The 16766-nt window shown below is 45.3% G+C and overlaps 1 protein-coding gene across 32 annotated transcripts in view; it reads right to left on the reverse strand.

The window, feature by feature from the left end:
- The window catches only part of LOC106613507 (receptor-type tyrosine-protein phosphatase S), a 282372-nt gene that overhangs the window by 54911 nt on the left and 210695 nt on the right, over positions 1 to 16766 (reverse strand). For 14 of the 32 annotated variants that reach the window (XM_014215826.2, XM_014215825.2, XM_014215827.2 and 11 more), the window contains 9 exons: positions 16340 to 16457; positions 7454 to 8047; positions 6304 to 6398; positions 5695 to 5945; positions 5090 to 5177; positions 3725 to 3937; positions 3214 to 3380; positions 2352 to 2366; positions 1954 to 2069 (listed from right to left, as the gene is read on the reverse strand). In XM_014215826.2, coding sequence (XP_014071301.1) covers positions 1954 to 2069; positions 2352 to 2366; positions 3214 to 3380; positions 3725 to 3937; positions 5090 to 5177; positions 5695 to 5945; positions 6304 to 6398; positions 7454 to 8047; positions 16340 to 16457 — 1657 coding nt within the window. The remainder of the gene's footprint in view (positions 1 to 1953; positions 2070 to 2351; positions 2367 to 3213; positions 3381 to 3724; positions 3938 to 5089; positions 5178 to 5694; positions 5946 to 6303; positions 6399 to 7453; positions 8048 to 16339; positions 16458 to 16766) is intronic. The other 18 variants (XM_045687309.1, XM_045687315.1, XM_045687316.1 and 15 more) reach the window with 5 other exon arrangements.

A 16766-nucleotide genomic window follows, 5' to 3' on the forward strand; every position in this document is an offset into this window, starting at 1 on the left:
AACCTTTCAAAATATAGTTTCATTGAGCTGATGGGTCTGAAAGTCTAAAATCCACTATGATTTTTAGTGATACATGAGCCATTCTCATTTTTTTTCACATGATAATTGTGTGAGGTTACTTGGGTGTATGCATGAACATGTTTGTGTGTGCATAAGCTGGTGAGAGTATGGATGTCTTTATGTTCTATGTGTATGTCAATGTGTGAGGGGTGTTTGATTGTTCGTGTACGAGGGTGTGCATTTCCTAAAAAAAGTATGTATGTACATGTGAGTGGTGGGTGTTTCCATACACTACCGTTCAAAAGTTTGGGGTCACTTAGAAATGTCCTTGTTTTTGAAAGTAAAGCACAAGTTTCGTCCATTAAAATAACATCAAATCGAACAGAAATACAGGGTAGACATTGTTAATGTTGTAAATGACTATTGTAGCTGGAAACGGATGATTTTTAATGGAATATCTACATAGGCATACAGAGGCCCATTATCAGCAACCATCACACCTGTGTTCCAATGGCACGCTGTGCTAGCTAATCCAAGGGTATAATCTTAAAAGGCGTATTGATCATTAGAAAACCCTTTTGTAATTATGTTAGCACAGCTGAAAAAGGTTGTTCTGATTAAAGAAGCAATAAAACTTGCCTTCTTTAGACTAGTTGTGTATCTGGAGCATCAGCATTTGTGGGTTCGATTACAGGTTCAAAATGGCCAGAAACAAAGAACTTTCTTCTGAAACTCGTCAGTCTATTCTTGTTCTGAGAAATTAAGGCTATTCCATAACAGAAATTGCCAAGAAACTGAAGATCTCGTACAGCGCTGTGTACTACTCCCTTCACAGAACAGCGCAAACTGGCTCTAACCAGAATAGAAAGAGGTTTGGGAGGCTCCGGTGCACAACTGAGCAAGAGGACAAGTACATTACTAGTGTCTAGTTTGAGAAACAGACGCCTCACAAGTCCTCAACTGGCAGCTTCATTAAATAGTACCCATCAAAACACCAGTCTCAACGTCAACAGTTGAAGAGGCGACTCCGGGATGCTGGCCTTCTAGGCAGAGTAGCAAAGAAAAAGCCATATCTCAGACTGGCCAATAAAAACAAAAGATTTAGACGGGCAAAAGAACACAGACACTGGACAGAGGAAGATCGGAAAAAAGTGTAATGAAAAGACGAATCTAAGTTTGAGGTGTTCGGATCACAAAGAAGAACACTCGTGAGACGCAGAAAAAATGAAAAGATGCTGGAGGAGTGCTTGACGCCATCTGTCAAGCATGGTGGAGGCAATGTGATGGTCTGGGGGTGCTTTGGTGGTGGTAAAGTGGGAGATTTGTACAGGGTAATAGGGATCTTGAAGAAGGAAGGCTATCACTCCATTTTGAAACCCTGTGGACGGCGCTTAATTGGAGCCAATTTCCTCCTACAACAGGACAATGACCCAAAGCACAGCTCCAAACTATGCAAGAACTATTTAGAGAAGAAGCAGTCAACTGGTATTCTGTCTATAATGAAGTGGGCAGCACAGTCACCGGATCTCAACCCTATTGAGCTGTTGTGGGAGCAGCTTGACCGTATGGTATGTAAGATGTGCCCATCAAGCCAATCCAACTTGTGGGAGGTGCTTCAGGAAGCATGGGGTGAAATCTCTTCAGATTACCTCAACAAATTGACAACAAGGCTGTAACTGCTGCAAATGGAGGATTCTTTGACGAAAGCAAAGTTTGAAGGACACAATTATTATTTCAATTAAAAATCATTATTTATAACCTTGTCAACGTCTTGACTATATTTCCTATTCATTTTGCAACTCATTTCATGTATGTTCTCATGGAAAACAAGGACATTTCTAAGTGAGCCCAAACTTTTGAACGGCAGTGTACATGTGTGCGCATTCACTTATAAGTCCCTACAATGCTGCTAAATTGGTCTGTGTTTGTATGTGTCCCGTCTCCACACCGTACCTGGGGTTTGGAAGTTGATGCGTCTCATTTCCACGGGGTCTGTGGGATGGTGGGGTGTGATCTCTGCATTGTTCAGCAGACATTTTGTTCTGGGCTCTGACTCCTTTCGTTTACGGCTTTGAAGGGGGAAAGGAAAACACAGACGCACACCGTCAAGACCCAACCAAACAAAATGTCCACCCTCCACACAAAAAAAGCTCACTGTGCTGCTACAACAACTTTAGTGCTGAATGTCGAGATAACCCTCCACGAAACAAGTTCGAGAGTAATATCTAGTGAGCCAGCTTCTCTTTCCCTGACATTTTTTCACCCCGACTAATTAAAAACATATTTTATGCTGAGACAGGTCATTTTCTTGCCGAAAAAACACACAGCAATAAAGTACGGCTAAGCCTTACCTGTCAGGTTTGCTGCTTCCGGAGAAAGCAATGGAGTTTCAAATAAATATATAAAGAGGGGAAAAACACAACACAAGGAGAGAGAGGGGGGAGAAGAGAGAAATCAATAGAGAGCATTTTAAAATTCACAGGGGCAGCCGCCTCGCAGTGCTAGCTAGATAAAGCTCATCAGCATTTGGAGGAGCCGGTCTGGGTCGTGTGTGTGTGTTACCGTGAGTGCGTGTGTGAGTATGTGTGTGTGTGTGTGTGTTTATGACTGTGTGTGTGTCTTGGTGAGGGGGGGGAGGGTGGGGGTGTCAGGACCAAGGGCAGGTAGAAACACTAGCCACCAGGGAGAGAGAGGGAATGCAGGAGAGAGAGGAGAGAGGAGAGAGAGAGAGAGAGATCCAAGGAGAGATGTTACTCTCCCTAACCACCAGCATGCAGAGGTACAAGCCAAGGTCAGACTAATTGTCAGGGAGCATCTAAAAGTTAGGCCCTGTTTCTCCTACTCAAACTTTGGCCTGCTTATTCTACATACATGACTGCACACAGTTATAGTATACTACTGGGGCTCGTGGTCTCTTAGACAGTGTGTTGCCTACAACTGTTAAAACAGAATCCGATATAGTCCTTTAACGGCTTGCTTGTAAATACTTTCGATTTCAGTTACTTTGAGGTTAAAACAAGGCTTTAGATATCTCCCCTTCAAGTGAAGATATCCTCATTAACATGTGTCTGGTTTCAATTAACACAGAGCATTAGCTCTTTCCCTAAACCTTCTGCGTCTTCTTATCCCCGCAGTCCCTCATTTTTTGTCCCCTCCTTCGCACCCTTGCCTTCATTCACAATTCTCCCCAGCGTCTCCTACAACGTAACTCACTTCTTGTAGAGGAGGATGGCGATGACGATGCAGATGATGAAGACCACGGCCAGCACGGGCCCCACCACCCAGATGAGGCCATCTCCACCCGTCTCGATGGGCAGAGGATCCACTTCCATCTCTGGGGTCACCACTGGATCCGTGTATGGGCTGGCCGCAAACATTTTCTACACAGAGCGAGAGAGAGAGAGAGAGAGATAGACACAGGGCTCAATACAATTAACAGGAAACAAATAGACAGTCATAAAATATAGACAAGGGCTCAATGGAATTAAACTGAGAAGTAGTGTAGCTATAAATAACATGAATACCTTTCATTAACTCACTCAAACATCTGGTATGACCAGTTAGTTATCTCTATACTGTGTATGGATATTGTATATGGATATGTGTGTGTGTGTGTGTGTGTGTATGTATGTATGTATGTATGAGTGTGCAAGCGTATATGTGTCTGAATGTGCATGTGCACGTGTATCCACATGCGCCTCTCATCTCCATCTCTAGTCCTCACCCCAGTCGTGGTGTTGAGCTCGGCCAGCAGGAAGAAGACGTACTCCTGCCCGGGCTCCAGAGGTTTGTTCTCACAGCTGCTGTGGCGGTGCTCTGTGCCCAGGGTGAACGAGGTGGGGAGCTGCTTGAAGCAGGCTGTGATGTAAGGCTTCTTGCCGTCCGCCTGGCTCAGCTGGCGCCTGGTGCGACGTTTCGGGGTGATGTCCCTCAGCAGCTGGAGGGGACAGGGAGAGAGGGGTGAGGTGAAGGAGGTATGGAAGGGGGCTGAGGAGGTGTGAGATGTCTAAGGGACTTTATCTTGGTTAGTTTGTCCGTCTGAATGTCTATCTGTCAACTGTAGCTGTCTATCCATCGCTCTACATATTAATTGCTTCATCTCTATTTGAAAAAGTTGACTGAGAATGTTCATGCATGCTCTCTTAAAACGTTAAAAAGGGAAAGAGTTGGCAGACCCACTGTATCCATCGAAAGTACCGTCTGTCTGTCTGTCTGTCTGTCTGTCTGTCTGTCTGTCTGTCTGTCTGTCTGTCTGTCTGTCTGTCTGTCTGTCTGTCTGTCTGTCTGTCTGTCTGTCTGTCTGTCTGTCTGTCTCTTTTCCTCCACCTACCTGTCTACTCATGAGTTTATCATTCCTATTGCTCCATCCATCCATCTATCTATCTGATCAGTCAGTGTGTGAAGAGGAGAACATACCTGATCAATGGAGTTTGTGTAAAAATCTAAATGTCCACTGAAAACTTCCTAAATAGGGTTTTGCAGGTCGATTCCCTCCGCACACTCAGGCCCCAAAGTCAATAGGGTGCTTGTTGGCATGGTGCCCTGACAGACCAGGCCACTCCATTCCTTTACAACAGAAAATTAAGGAGTCCTCCGAAGAGGTGGAATATTGGTAATCCCAAATCAGCTCACCGCTGATCCAAAGCCGCGGGAAGATCCCAACCCCCAACATCTTCCCGCGGCCCATTCGCTGATCACAGCTCAAGATCACCCCTAACAACCGAGGAACGGTGGGAGCAGGGAGGTAATTCCCTTCTCTCCCGGCAGGATGGATGGAGGGAGAGAGGGACCACACCTGGGGAAAACGACAGTACCTCTCCGACGTTGCTATTAACATCTCCATGGCATATGGCGAACTTAGCCAGAAGCACATGCGAGGGCGCAATATGACATTTTATAGAAATGTAGTGCCTTTTGAGTACGTCACCAAAAAAAAAAAAAAGCAGTTTTATTCAGATATGGTACATATGGTTCAAGTTTTTAGTGATAAAAAGAAGTTGAGTCACCTAGGAAGAGCACTGTGGTTGAAACACAAGTCCATTGTGGACTTTGAGCAACGCTGGAATGTGTGTAATTCCTCGGTTCTTACCTCTTCCAAGTCCATCTCGTCTGGGTTCTTGTGATGTCGGGCTGTTCCCGAGCCCTTCTTTAGTGGTACCACCACCACATAGAAATTCCTGCGAGGCACACAGACATCAGTACCATGGACATACAACATCTTCAGAGAGCCATAACACTAACTTACACTACAGAGACGAATGGGCTAGGTTGGGTTTAGCCTGAAAGTGTGTATGTATGTATGTGAGAGAGAGAGAGAGAGAGAAAGAGAAAGAGAGAGAGTGATAGAGATAGAGATCGAGATAGATAGTAAGTCAGAGGAAAAGGAATGTGAGAGGGAGAGGATAATGGAACACCGGAGTGAGAGTGGAAATGAGAGAGCGAGACAGAAGGTTGGCAACGGCGAGGGCAAGAAAGCAAGGTGTAATGTGTGCTATGTGGAAGAGTGTGGGAGTTTGAGGGAGTGAAAAAAAGAGAGGACAGCAAGCAAGAGGGACGAACCGTCAAAAGAGCGAAAAGAAGAAAGCGAGATAGAAAGGAGGATGAACCAGCAAAAGAAAGAACGATGAAAGAAAGAACCACGTCAGGCAAACCCATGAACCCATATACCGAAACCTAGGTGTCAATTTCTCTCACTTGATGTCCTTGCTTTCCACCGGGGTGAAGCCCATGGTCAGAATGTTGTCCGGCTCCGAGTAGAGGTCCAGCTTGGGCTTCTTGACCAGGATGGGCGGTGCAGTCCTAGCGACCACACGGTGGCGAGGTCCACCCTCCGTGTTCTCCTGACACGTGACCCGGAACTCATAGGTGGTGTTGGGCCGCAGGCTGGTGACCAGCGCCTTGGTCAGCCGGGCGTCCACGTCCATCTTCTGGCGGTTGTACTCAATCTGGACAGGGGGCAGATGGACAGATGGACAAACGGAGACACACAAAAAAAAGACACATTAGGGAAGTCTCAGCTCCGGGGTAAAACGGCTGGGTAAAAGCATGGACAATGTAAAACTAGTTTGTAGGAGATATTCTTTGGGAATAGTGTGTTCCAAGATGGCATGTGTATGCCTGGCTATCTATAGACTTCTCTCTGTAAGGGTTGATTAACTCTATAATTTGGTCTATGCAAGATTGCATCGTTTGAACTGTGACTTAAATCAAAATTGCAGTCAGTGGCATAATTAGTCACAAATGAATTCATAGAGTCCTGTAGATGTGTGTGTCGATTTGTCTGTCTGTCTATCTTTTGCTCACCGTGCACCGGAATGGGAACCGTCTCTCAGCAAACTTCCACGTTAGCAACACCGTTGTCTTGGTGACCCACTTCACTGTGAAGTTCTTCGGGACATCTGTCGTGAGAGAGAAGAGAAAAATAAAGAAAAACGAACAAAACAAAAACAGAGAGGTTGTGTTTAGTTTGGAGAGCTGGGGAAGGAGGAAAGGACAGAGTGAGAGAGTGTGAAAGAGAAAAAAAGGAAGCGTAAGTTATTTTCCCAGCTGGGGTCCTCTGGGTTGGAGTAGTGAGCGGGCGGTGAGCTGTGCTGTGATAGGCTGTGAAGGGGGCAACGCTATTGGTTAGACACACAGCACGGGAGACTCATGGACAAGTACGGACCCATGGAGCACAGACGTGCCCGCTGGTTGGCCACCCGGGCAGTGCCAACCCCTCTCTGACCACCACATCTTTCTACTAGTAACTATCCCACTTTGCCCGCTCCCATTCCATTGAAAACCAGGAGTCGTTCACCCTTGTGGTTCTGGCGCCAACCATCTCTGCACTCTGAGCATGAGTTGGCACTGCCCACGATGTGCTGCCTGGCGGGCACAAAGACAGACCCAAACACAGCATGCCGACAGTCGTTAGCAGTGCATCGGGGGGATGCCATGCCACAAACCTTACCATAGTGGGAGGGGGGGGGGGGGGGACAGAGTAGGAGAGGTAGACTCAAAACAAACTGAAAACCAACGGAAATAAGGAACCAAAGTCTTGCACTTGCTAACGGAAATGGACTAAAACGAACTCTTGACTGAAACACTGAGTTCCTACCTTTGTTTAGTTTCTTTGCAAATTGGGGGTGTGTGTGTGAGGCTGCATTAGCTGTGTGGCTGCAAAGGGCTGAAAGGCGACTGCAAGGTGTCTGACCAACCGGCACTTACCTTGGAACGCCGCGTCTCCTCCCCTTTTTCAAACTGACTGACTGTAACTTACTGACTGGTTTTACCTTTGGGTTAGTGAAGTGAGTGTCCCCCGCAAACTTTTTAAGGTTCTAGGATTTTTTTGTCGTGGAGAAGAAGTGAAGGTGGTTGGAGGGGGGGGAAGTTGGTTTCATTTTTGTGTTGTTGCTTGTTGTTTTCAATTTTGTGTTTTTCCCCCCGGGTTGGGAGAGAAACAGGCAAGCCATACCTGTCTCAAACGCCACAGTCCGATACTGGATCGGCGGGCTGTAGGGCCCTGGACCTACACTCGTGTGCGCGCGTATTTTCACGTCGTACGCCGAGTTGGGTTTTAGGCTGTTGAGCACGTAGCTGGACTGGATGGCGGGCAGGCTGAGTTCCCGGGGTGCGCCCCCCACGCCCGTCTCCTGGTACGCCAGTGTGTACTCCGTGATGTCCCCGTTGCGCTCTGCCAGCACCGGGGGAGACCATGCCAATTCTACCGAGCAGCAGGTCACGTTGGAGCTCTCGCTGATTTGGGGGTACCCTTGGGGTGTTTGTTCAGGCACATGCAGTTCGGCCGTAGCCTCCTCCCCGAAGCCCCCTCGGCTCTTAGCCTGGACTTTGAAGAGGTAGGTGGCACCACGGTGGACGCTGGCCACTGTGTACTGCCTCTCCTGGGGGGTGAACTCCAGAGTAGCCAGGGGGGACACGTCCTTACGGCCAAACTGAAGCCTGTAACCCTGCAGCTCCATGCCAGGGATCATAACGTCGGGTGCATCCCAGCGCACCACGGCCGACGTCTCCGAATCGTGAGCCACTGACAGATAGGGCGGCCCAGGCACTGTTGAGGAAAGCAAACAAACAAAACTTTTATCCATTTATATTTTACTCTAGGAGGTCAAACAAGATTTGTTTTGAAGAGCGAGAACGGTGTGTGGCTTGTACATCTAGGTACGCCAATAACAAATAATAGACTGTGCTGTAACATTGTGGACAAGATTAAGGCTGCTCGGGAGGACAATGGTGTATGTTTGGTATGAGATAAACTCGTTTTCTTCATTAACGAATGGAATGTGCCTTTTAGTGGGGCAAAAAAAACATTTTCTTTCGGCAGATGAAAGGTTATGCAAGAACAGAGTCAGTAGAAACAGACCACTAAAACCGTTTTGTCTGGGACTACTTTACACTTTCAACAACATGTTGGGCCAGTAGACCTACAGTACTCCATTTGGGTTGATGTCGATTCCATTTGAACTCAGTCAATTCCGATAATTACATAAAATTCAACTGCAGCTTCAAAGGTCCTCTCAACAGAAACAATGAGCCATTTCTCCTATTCACGAATTGATATTCAATTCATTTCAGCATTGACGAGTAGAAGCGCGTACAAATGGGAATTGGAACTCAAAGTGACTGTGATGTAGCCTTGTCCCAGATCTGTTTGTGCTTGGCCAACTCCATTGTCATTGTCAAGCCTTGGCAGAAACAGACTGGCACCCAGGCTAACTGTGATGTGACTCTCTTACAAAAAAAGTATTCTCAAAGTTTTAGTGCGAAAGATAAGAGATAATCAACTCGAGATATGAGGCTTTAGACTGGATGAGCTATAGAGTGGATGATGCAGTAGTCTAGACGTTCTACTTCAGTGACCCAGATTCGGGGTTGTGGATGGCTCTCCTCTCTGTGTTACTCTCCGTTAGTTAGTGGTCCCATCAGTGTGACAGAGCCAGTGTCAACACAGAGGCTTTGTCTCAGAAGTGAGCGGCGCTTAGTGAGAGATGAGTGCTGTGAAATTGCACTCCAGTCCCGTCTTAGCACAGCGGTCCCACACCAGACTAGTCATCCAATGTTGTCTATGAAAATACATGAGGCAAAAGATGTGATCTTTCACTTGATACACCTGACTCCCAAAAACGCTACCAAAATGCTATCCCCGAAATACTACTACACAGGCTCAATCATAAACATACACACACAGGCTCCAACACAACACACGCATTAGGTGCAAAAGTTCAATTTGTGTACATGTGTGTTAGGCTACTCTGCAATGCAAGTACTTCTGCCATTTACGTGCGTACATGCTTATGTGTGTGTGGGTTGTGTATGCACTGTGCCTCGTGATTTAGCCCAGCTCAGCAGACAGTTCCTGCCCTTACATCATCCCTGCTGCACACAGGGCAATTTGGCCTCTCGCCCAGGCCAGGGCCCAATCTGGAGAAGCCAAACATTTGTCTGGAGCCATCTCTCCCTGGCTGGAACAATATCTACCTCAATGCTATGTGTGTGTGTGTTTCAGTGTGTGTGTGTGTGTGTGTGGATTTCTGCCGACACATTTACTGTATGTGTGCACTCTTGTACACACACTCTTAGGCACTGTGTAGCACGCACACAGGCTCCCGTACCAATTGACAACTCACATCTACCCCACTTCCCCATATACCCATCCACTTTGTTCCTTCTTGTTAATGGGCCTGTTCTGGGCAGGGGCAAATTGAGTTGGAACAGTAACGGAAATGCAGCAGCCTCCAAACAGCGGCGAGATGAATACGTCTATTACTCCCCGCTAACAAACTATAACTTCAGCCCTGCAACCAGCCTGTCTTGTTTAAACTTGACTCCCCTCACATTCACTGCTTAGTAAGCCCCAATGAGAAGATCCGAGATAATGGGCCTGAGGTGTGTGTGTGTGGGTTTACAGGGTAGGCTAGGGACTACTGTAAATGAAGAGGAAAGGGTAGTTGGGGTTAACTGAGAAAGCTGGTTGATGCTAAGGGAAAACTGGAGGATGGAGGGAGGAAGAGGAGGAGGGGGTGAGAACGAGAGTCCTCATGATGAAGGCGACATGGGACTGGGAGCAATCTGCCGCAAAGAGGGGACAACGAGGGGGGGGGGTGCGGACACCTCCCCCTCTCCTTCCATCCCTCTCTTTCTCCTTCCATCACTCCATTCCTCTCCACTTGGCCTCCCTCAATCCTTCCTAGTGGAGCTAGAGGCACGTTTCCCATCAGGGCTGGCTTTAATGGCCGCTGTTGACACACAGTCGTCTTGATTGAGTAGTGGATTGGGTTTCCTACTCATTTTCTCTCCTCTCGCACGCGCACACACACACACACACACACACACACACACACACACACACACACACACACACACACACACACACACACACACACACACACACACACACACACACACACACACACACACACAGTAGTAAAACACACATGGGCGTACACACACACAAAGACAACACACTCTCTCTATTGCTCTGCAATCCCCCCTAAAGACAAGTAACACGTGTGTCTGTGTATAAGAGCGTGTGGGTACGTGTGTGCACGTGCCAAGTGAAAGTAAAAAAATGGCAGCATTCTTACATGCTGACCAGACCGTCTGCGAGCGCGCATATTGATTTTGTCCATCCACACCAGACGCAATCAGGACACGCAGGTTGAAATATCAAAATGAACTCTGAACCAGCTATATTAATTTGGTGACAATTAAACATTTATGCTAATTTACCTAGCTAGCTTGCTGTTACTAGTTAATTTGTCCTGGGATATAAACATTGGGTTGTTATTTTATCTGAAATGTACAAGGTCCTCTACTCTGACAATTAATCCACAGATAAGTTTGAACCTCCTTCAGGCTTCTTCTTCTTCTTTTTTGGACTTTATATGGCGGTTGCCAACCAACTTTATGGTGCATTACCACCACCAACTGGACTGGAGTGTGGACCTCAGTTCATCTTTCAATCACCCACGTGGGTATATGCTCCTAAAAACCAATGAGGAGATGGCACGTGGGTATCTGCTCCTAAAAACCAATGAGGAGATGGGAGAGGCGGGACTTGCAGCGCATCAAGCGTCACAAATAGAACCAAGTTCTATTTTAGCGGCTGGCTACGCAGACACTCATTGACGTGCGCAAGCAGTGTTGGTGCAATGATTGAATAACATGTACGTGTACAGTTATTTTCCAACGCTCGTGGCGTGTGGTCAGCATGTTAGTGGTTAACCTGCGGCTACAACTTCCAGAGAGATATATCAGGGGTCGTGGGCCCTTCTCACTCTACTGTACACTGGCTAAGGCTCTCCAAAAGTGCTCCGCTGCATTTTTGCATCCAATTGATATCAGGCGTCGAAGGTGGCACGAGCTGACCAGCGTTAGAGGGCAAACATAATTGAAAATGCTTCCCCACATATACTTAATTTAGCTGTGGTGATGAAAAATCGCCTTGGCCACGCTTAGAGATTCAGCTATTTTGACAGCAAAGGTCTTCTGTAATACCTTCTGTAAACTCTGCCATCTTAATTTTCCTCTCTTCTTTTTTCACTATGGTTGACACTGACCCCAAAAATGTAAAGTCTCCGCTCAAACAATGCTGACATTTCACCAATGTTCATTTAAGAACCCATTAGGCTACCAGAATGCACACCACTAAGTGGGTGGGTCAGTGGCCCACCAGAGGCAGTTGACAAGAATCATTACATTCATTTAACATCTATTTTAAGACAGAAAAGACAGAAGAAATCAAGATAGTTGAAGGAAAGCCATAAATATGAGGTGCTACAAGCTTCGGTTTGGTGCAATCACCACACGTTGTGCTAAGTAGCCAATTAGGAGAAGGAATAGCCAGGCGGTCTGCGAGGGCTAGTGGCATCCAGACGGTTTCTTCCCAGTGTATTCCGGGGCCTGTCCAGGCATCCCGGGATTAAAATAAACTCCCCGCTCGGCTCAGCGTTATAGCGCCAACATGCAATCTGCTCACCTCACGGGAGAATGGAGATGGGATGGGAGGATGAAGAGGAGGAGGGGAAGATGGAGGGATGAAGACTAATGAGAAATTCTGACTATTAAGAGTGGGAGGAGAAATGGCCTTTGGTGGCCTGGAATGTTAATGGACTTAATGGAACTGAGTAATGTCCTTCTGTATACAGTATATTATTTTAAAGTGTAGTACAGTATGGACATATTTTAGTATTCTTTATTTTACTGTTATGAATAGTTAGGGACAGTTCAAAATGTGTGTGTGGGGGTTCCAAAATAGGGGAGGGTTGTCTAACTTTATGTTTTGCTTTGAGGAGTGTTGTGTGTGTTTTTTTTATTGGGTACAGGGGAGGGTAGTGCGTTTTTTCCCTCTGGTTTACATTCACTCTTTTGCAGGTTTTACTATATAATTTGTTTAAACCTAGCCAAATGTCCTCATCTGCTTGCTTACGCTATACTGTAAACACCCAAAAGACTCTGGCAAGTTCGCTAGTCCAGTGTCACTTTGATTATGCCTGCATATCATGGTTCACCAGCAGCCCCACACATCTAAAGAATAAGCTACCAGCCAAAACAAGCTTGTAAGAATTGTACTTAACTCCCCCCTCATACTCATCTGGAGGTTGAGCATTTTAAGCAGCTAGGCTGGCTATCTGTAGAAAAAAAAGAGTAGTATTAATTCAACTTGGTATGGTCCAGATAATTATCATGGACTCAGACCCCAGGTACAGTACCTATCCAACTATTTTTCATTTGTTAGAGATGTCCACCAGCATCAAATCAGAGACAGAGGCTCTAGAATTCACTGTTTTAAATATAAGAGTCTATCTGGTACGGACACATTTTTTATATATCGGCGATCCACTTTTCATTTTCCATTTGTTTTGTCTTTGTTTTACACACCTGGTTTCAATTCCCCAATTGCATGTTCATTATTTAACCCTCTGTTTTCCACATGGTTTTTGTGCGTGATTGTTTTATGTATGTTCGGTCCGTTATTGTGGGCTCGGTATTACGACATGTTATTGGAATATTTGAGTAAAGTTACTTATCTCTGCTGTCCTGCACCTGACTCCTCTACACCAGCTACACCCAGACCACTACACTACCACAGCAACTCGAAGTCATACCAAAAATAATGTCAAAAGCTGGCTAATGTGTACAGGATAAACTTTATGTATTCACCTGTTTGTAAAAAATTGGGCCCACAATGGAAATAAGTCCCAACTTTATTGTGCAACGCCGGTCACTTAAAAAAATCATTGTACTGTGTGTATATATATATATATATATATATATATATATATATATTTTTTTTTTTACTGACAAATAAAATCAATCAATCAAACCAAACTATGCAGTGGCCATTTGATGAATCTGTTACAAAACACCAAAAAGTTTAATGACATTCAGAGATCAAGCGAAGCCTTCAATACTGGCTAGACCTACAAGGTAGGGAGGGATTGTATTTTCTGTTTGTCGAGATTGACATAGTCTATTTATTGTTGAAAACGCAAACCATGATATTGAAGAGCCCAAAGTCGGTATGCTTTGTTTATTGGTTGTGGTGCATTGGCACAGAAACCTGTTGGTGGAAAATTTGTTGCATATATTTTATATAATTATAAATAAGGCATTTAAATTACCCTTAGCTGATCATTGTCTGCAGCCGGCTCTGATCGTAGTGTAGGCCTAATGAAACAGGCAAGGAGAATGAGCTTGTACGCGGTAGTCGGTGACCCCTCAACCTTCTGGCCCGTAGCACTGTGTGTCATTAAATGTGCAGCAAAAGCATGCCGAAGTGGAAAAGTCGATATCCACGTTTATAAACACAGGGTCGCTACAGTTATTGTTACTTGTGGTCGTAAACATTGTTTTAAGTTTATTCTATGAGGGAGGAGGGTGTGCAATTTTTTTATACAGTACAAGGGGTCATGCGAAAATATATTTTATGTGTGGGGGGGGTGCATTTTTTTTCATGAGACCTTGAGTTGGACCAGCCCACCCCCACCCATAGATTTCGAACTGTCCCTTGTTCTGAATAGCCAGGGACTGGATTATTCTAAGCTCTGTTGTATGTAATTGCTGGCTTTTTTTTGCATGTCGCACAAAACCATTAATTTCAATTTGATGTACATGTCTGGCCCTTTCTTTCAAAGTAATTCAACTTACATCAACCATGAAGGCCTTAGAGCCCGAAGGCGATTTGAATAGACAAGGTGACGTCACACACCACCAACTTCTATAAATCTAGCTGTTATTACTTGGTTAATGAACACAAGGAAAGCAAAGTAATGTTTGCCTGGCTACCAAGACCCCTTGCTCTGCCACGCCCACAGACGTTAGTTTCTTCTCCGCAATGAGTCTGGGTCCGAGTACCTCCCCGACCCTTCAAAAAATGCGAACACATTCGGGCCGTCTGATTAGTCCAGAAACTGATGGGTTGGGCCAGAGCCGGAACACAACATGGGTAAAGCGGGGTTTTGAAAAGTCGTCATTGGCTTTGATACTCTGAGTGGTAAGAGACGATTCAATCGCTGAAAACTTTATTTTGTACAATGCCCCTCCTCAACACAATTGACTTCAATGATGGCAGTCTTAGACTAAAGTATGTTGCCGAAAGACAGAGCAGCGGACTCCAACACCTACACACAAGTAGCTGGCTGTTACATGAAAAGTCATTGATCTTGACTTGATCGACCAACCCCTTTGAGTTGGATGAAATTATTCTATCCTTGATTTTCACAATGTTTGTATTGATGGAGTTTGAGGCATTATCGATTGAACCAAGAATTAAGAGTTTGACATAGTCCTACTTTCATCAACTTACCATTTCTTTATTTTGCTGTCATAAGAGTCTAGTTGCCCTTCTGAAAGATTAAAACCAGTCTCTCTTCCTGTGTGTGTGCACTCACTCTTTTCACATGCATTACACACGCATTAACATGCACCAGTGTGTGTGTGTGTGTATGTTTGTAAACCAGCGTTTCCCAAACTCTGTCCTTGGGGCCTCAACGGGTGCACACTTTGGTTTTTGCCCTAACACCACACAGCTGTTTCAAATTATCAAAGCTTGATGATTAATTGATTATTTGAATCAGCTGTGTAGTGCTAGGGCAAAAACCAAAAACGCGCACCCCTTGGGGTCCCGAGGACCGAGTTTGGGAAACCCTGGTGTAAACATTTGCAAGGGCCCTCCCTCCCATCTGTGCCTTTGCTTTATCAAAGTACAAGGCAGGGGCTTAACTTGTCTGACAGCACAATGTCTCCCTGAAATGGGCCTGAGAAAACCATGAAAACCGTCTGGACCACGATTTGACTAAGCCCCATGGCCGAGCTGGTAGCTCCACTGTCACATGAAAGAGGAATAGGAAGCCTCTTTTACCTCCTAAGGGGCTGAGGCTTCTCTTCTTTTCTTTTTGTTCTTCCTCACGCTAATTTATTTATTTGGGGCCGCGTAAGCTCTTTTTCCGCTCTTCAGTAATAAAAAGGGAAAGCGGGATGGCTTTGAGGGATGGATGGAGTGAGTGATCAGTCAGCGCGGAACGACAAGGGAGGGAGGAGAGCAGTGACAGTACCAAGGCCCTTTGCCACCCGTCACACTACCTGACACCTGCGATAGGCACACCTGTCAAGATCAGGACCTGTCATATGAGGCGTATGTGTGTTTGTGTGAGAGTGTGTGTGGGTGTGTGTCTGCTTTCGAGCGTGTGTATATTGAGTGTCTGAAGGCCGTGAAGCGGACTGGCGTGGATGCACACACAAAGGAGCCTCATATCTTAGCCCTGACGGCCCCATATTTGCTCAAAGAGGGCTTTCACGGCTCTCCAGTCTTGCAGGGTTAGGTCGTGTTCACAGTAGCTAAGCCTTCTGGGTTCTAAAGAGGCTTAAGTACCCTGGTTCAAATCAAATAGGATTGTCTCTGTCTTTCAAAATGTGTATTTTTTTTTTTCAATAAACCCACAACCGTTTCATCGAGAAATATTTGAATGGTAATTTTCTTTCCAATATAGGGAAGGTAGATTAAAGCCTACAGGTGTAATGAATTATGACACAGTACTAATGCATTGTAATATATGTCATGAGCAGGAAAAAGTACCCACTTGTCATACTTGAGTAAAAGTCAAGATACCTTAATAGAAAATGAAAGTGAAAGTCACCCGGTAAAATACTAGAGTAAAAGTAAAAAATTATTGGTTTTCAGTATACTTAAGTATCAAAAGTAAATATAATTGCAAAAATATACTTAAGTATCAAAAGGTAAAGTAAAAGTATAAATTATTTCACATTCCTTATATTAAGCAAACCAGACGGCACAATTGTGGTACTATATAGACTGATATTATAAACTGTATGAAAGACTGACCTGCTCCTTTGGTAACCACCAGTTTGGGTTTGCTGCGTGCTCCATCTCCCTTGGTGGTGTACGCAGCTACTGTGATGGAGTAGGTGGTGTCCGGCTGGAGCCCTCCGATGACCATTTCCTGTAGGAAACAGGAAGAAGACAAACAATATATCAGAACACTGGTGAAAACATATGACCATCACCAACTCCGCAGCCAACCACCTTCTCTTACTATTTTATCATGTTCTGCTGATTTTGACCTCTAAGGTGGATAGAATGCTTTCTGTCCTCCATTTTGTTTGCAGGTTGAATTCTGCTAATCCTACCGCTTCCTAAACATCCTACTACTCTCCAAAGCTACAAGATGCATATGATAAGGAGGCAAAAGGATATACATTATATGGGGCATTAGCCAAGTTACGCTCACAGTAAAAAACATTTATGCACC

This window comes from Salmo salar, chromosome ssa10 (genome assembly GCF_905237065.1).
Source record: "Salmo salar chromosome ssa10, Ssal_v3.1, whole genome shotgun sequence".
Lineage (NCBI taxonomy): Eukaryota > Metazoa > Chordata > Actinopteri > Salmoniformes > Salmonidae > Salmo > Salmo salar.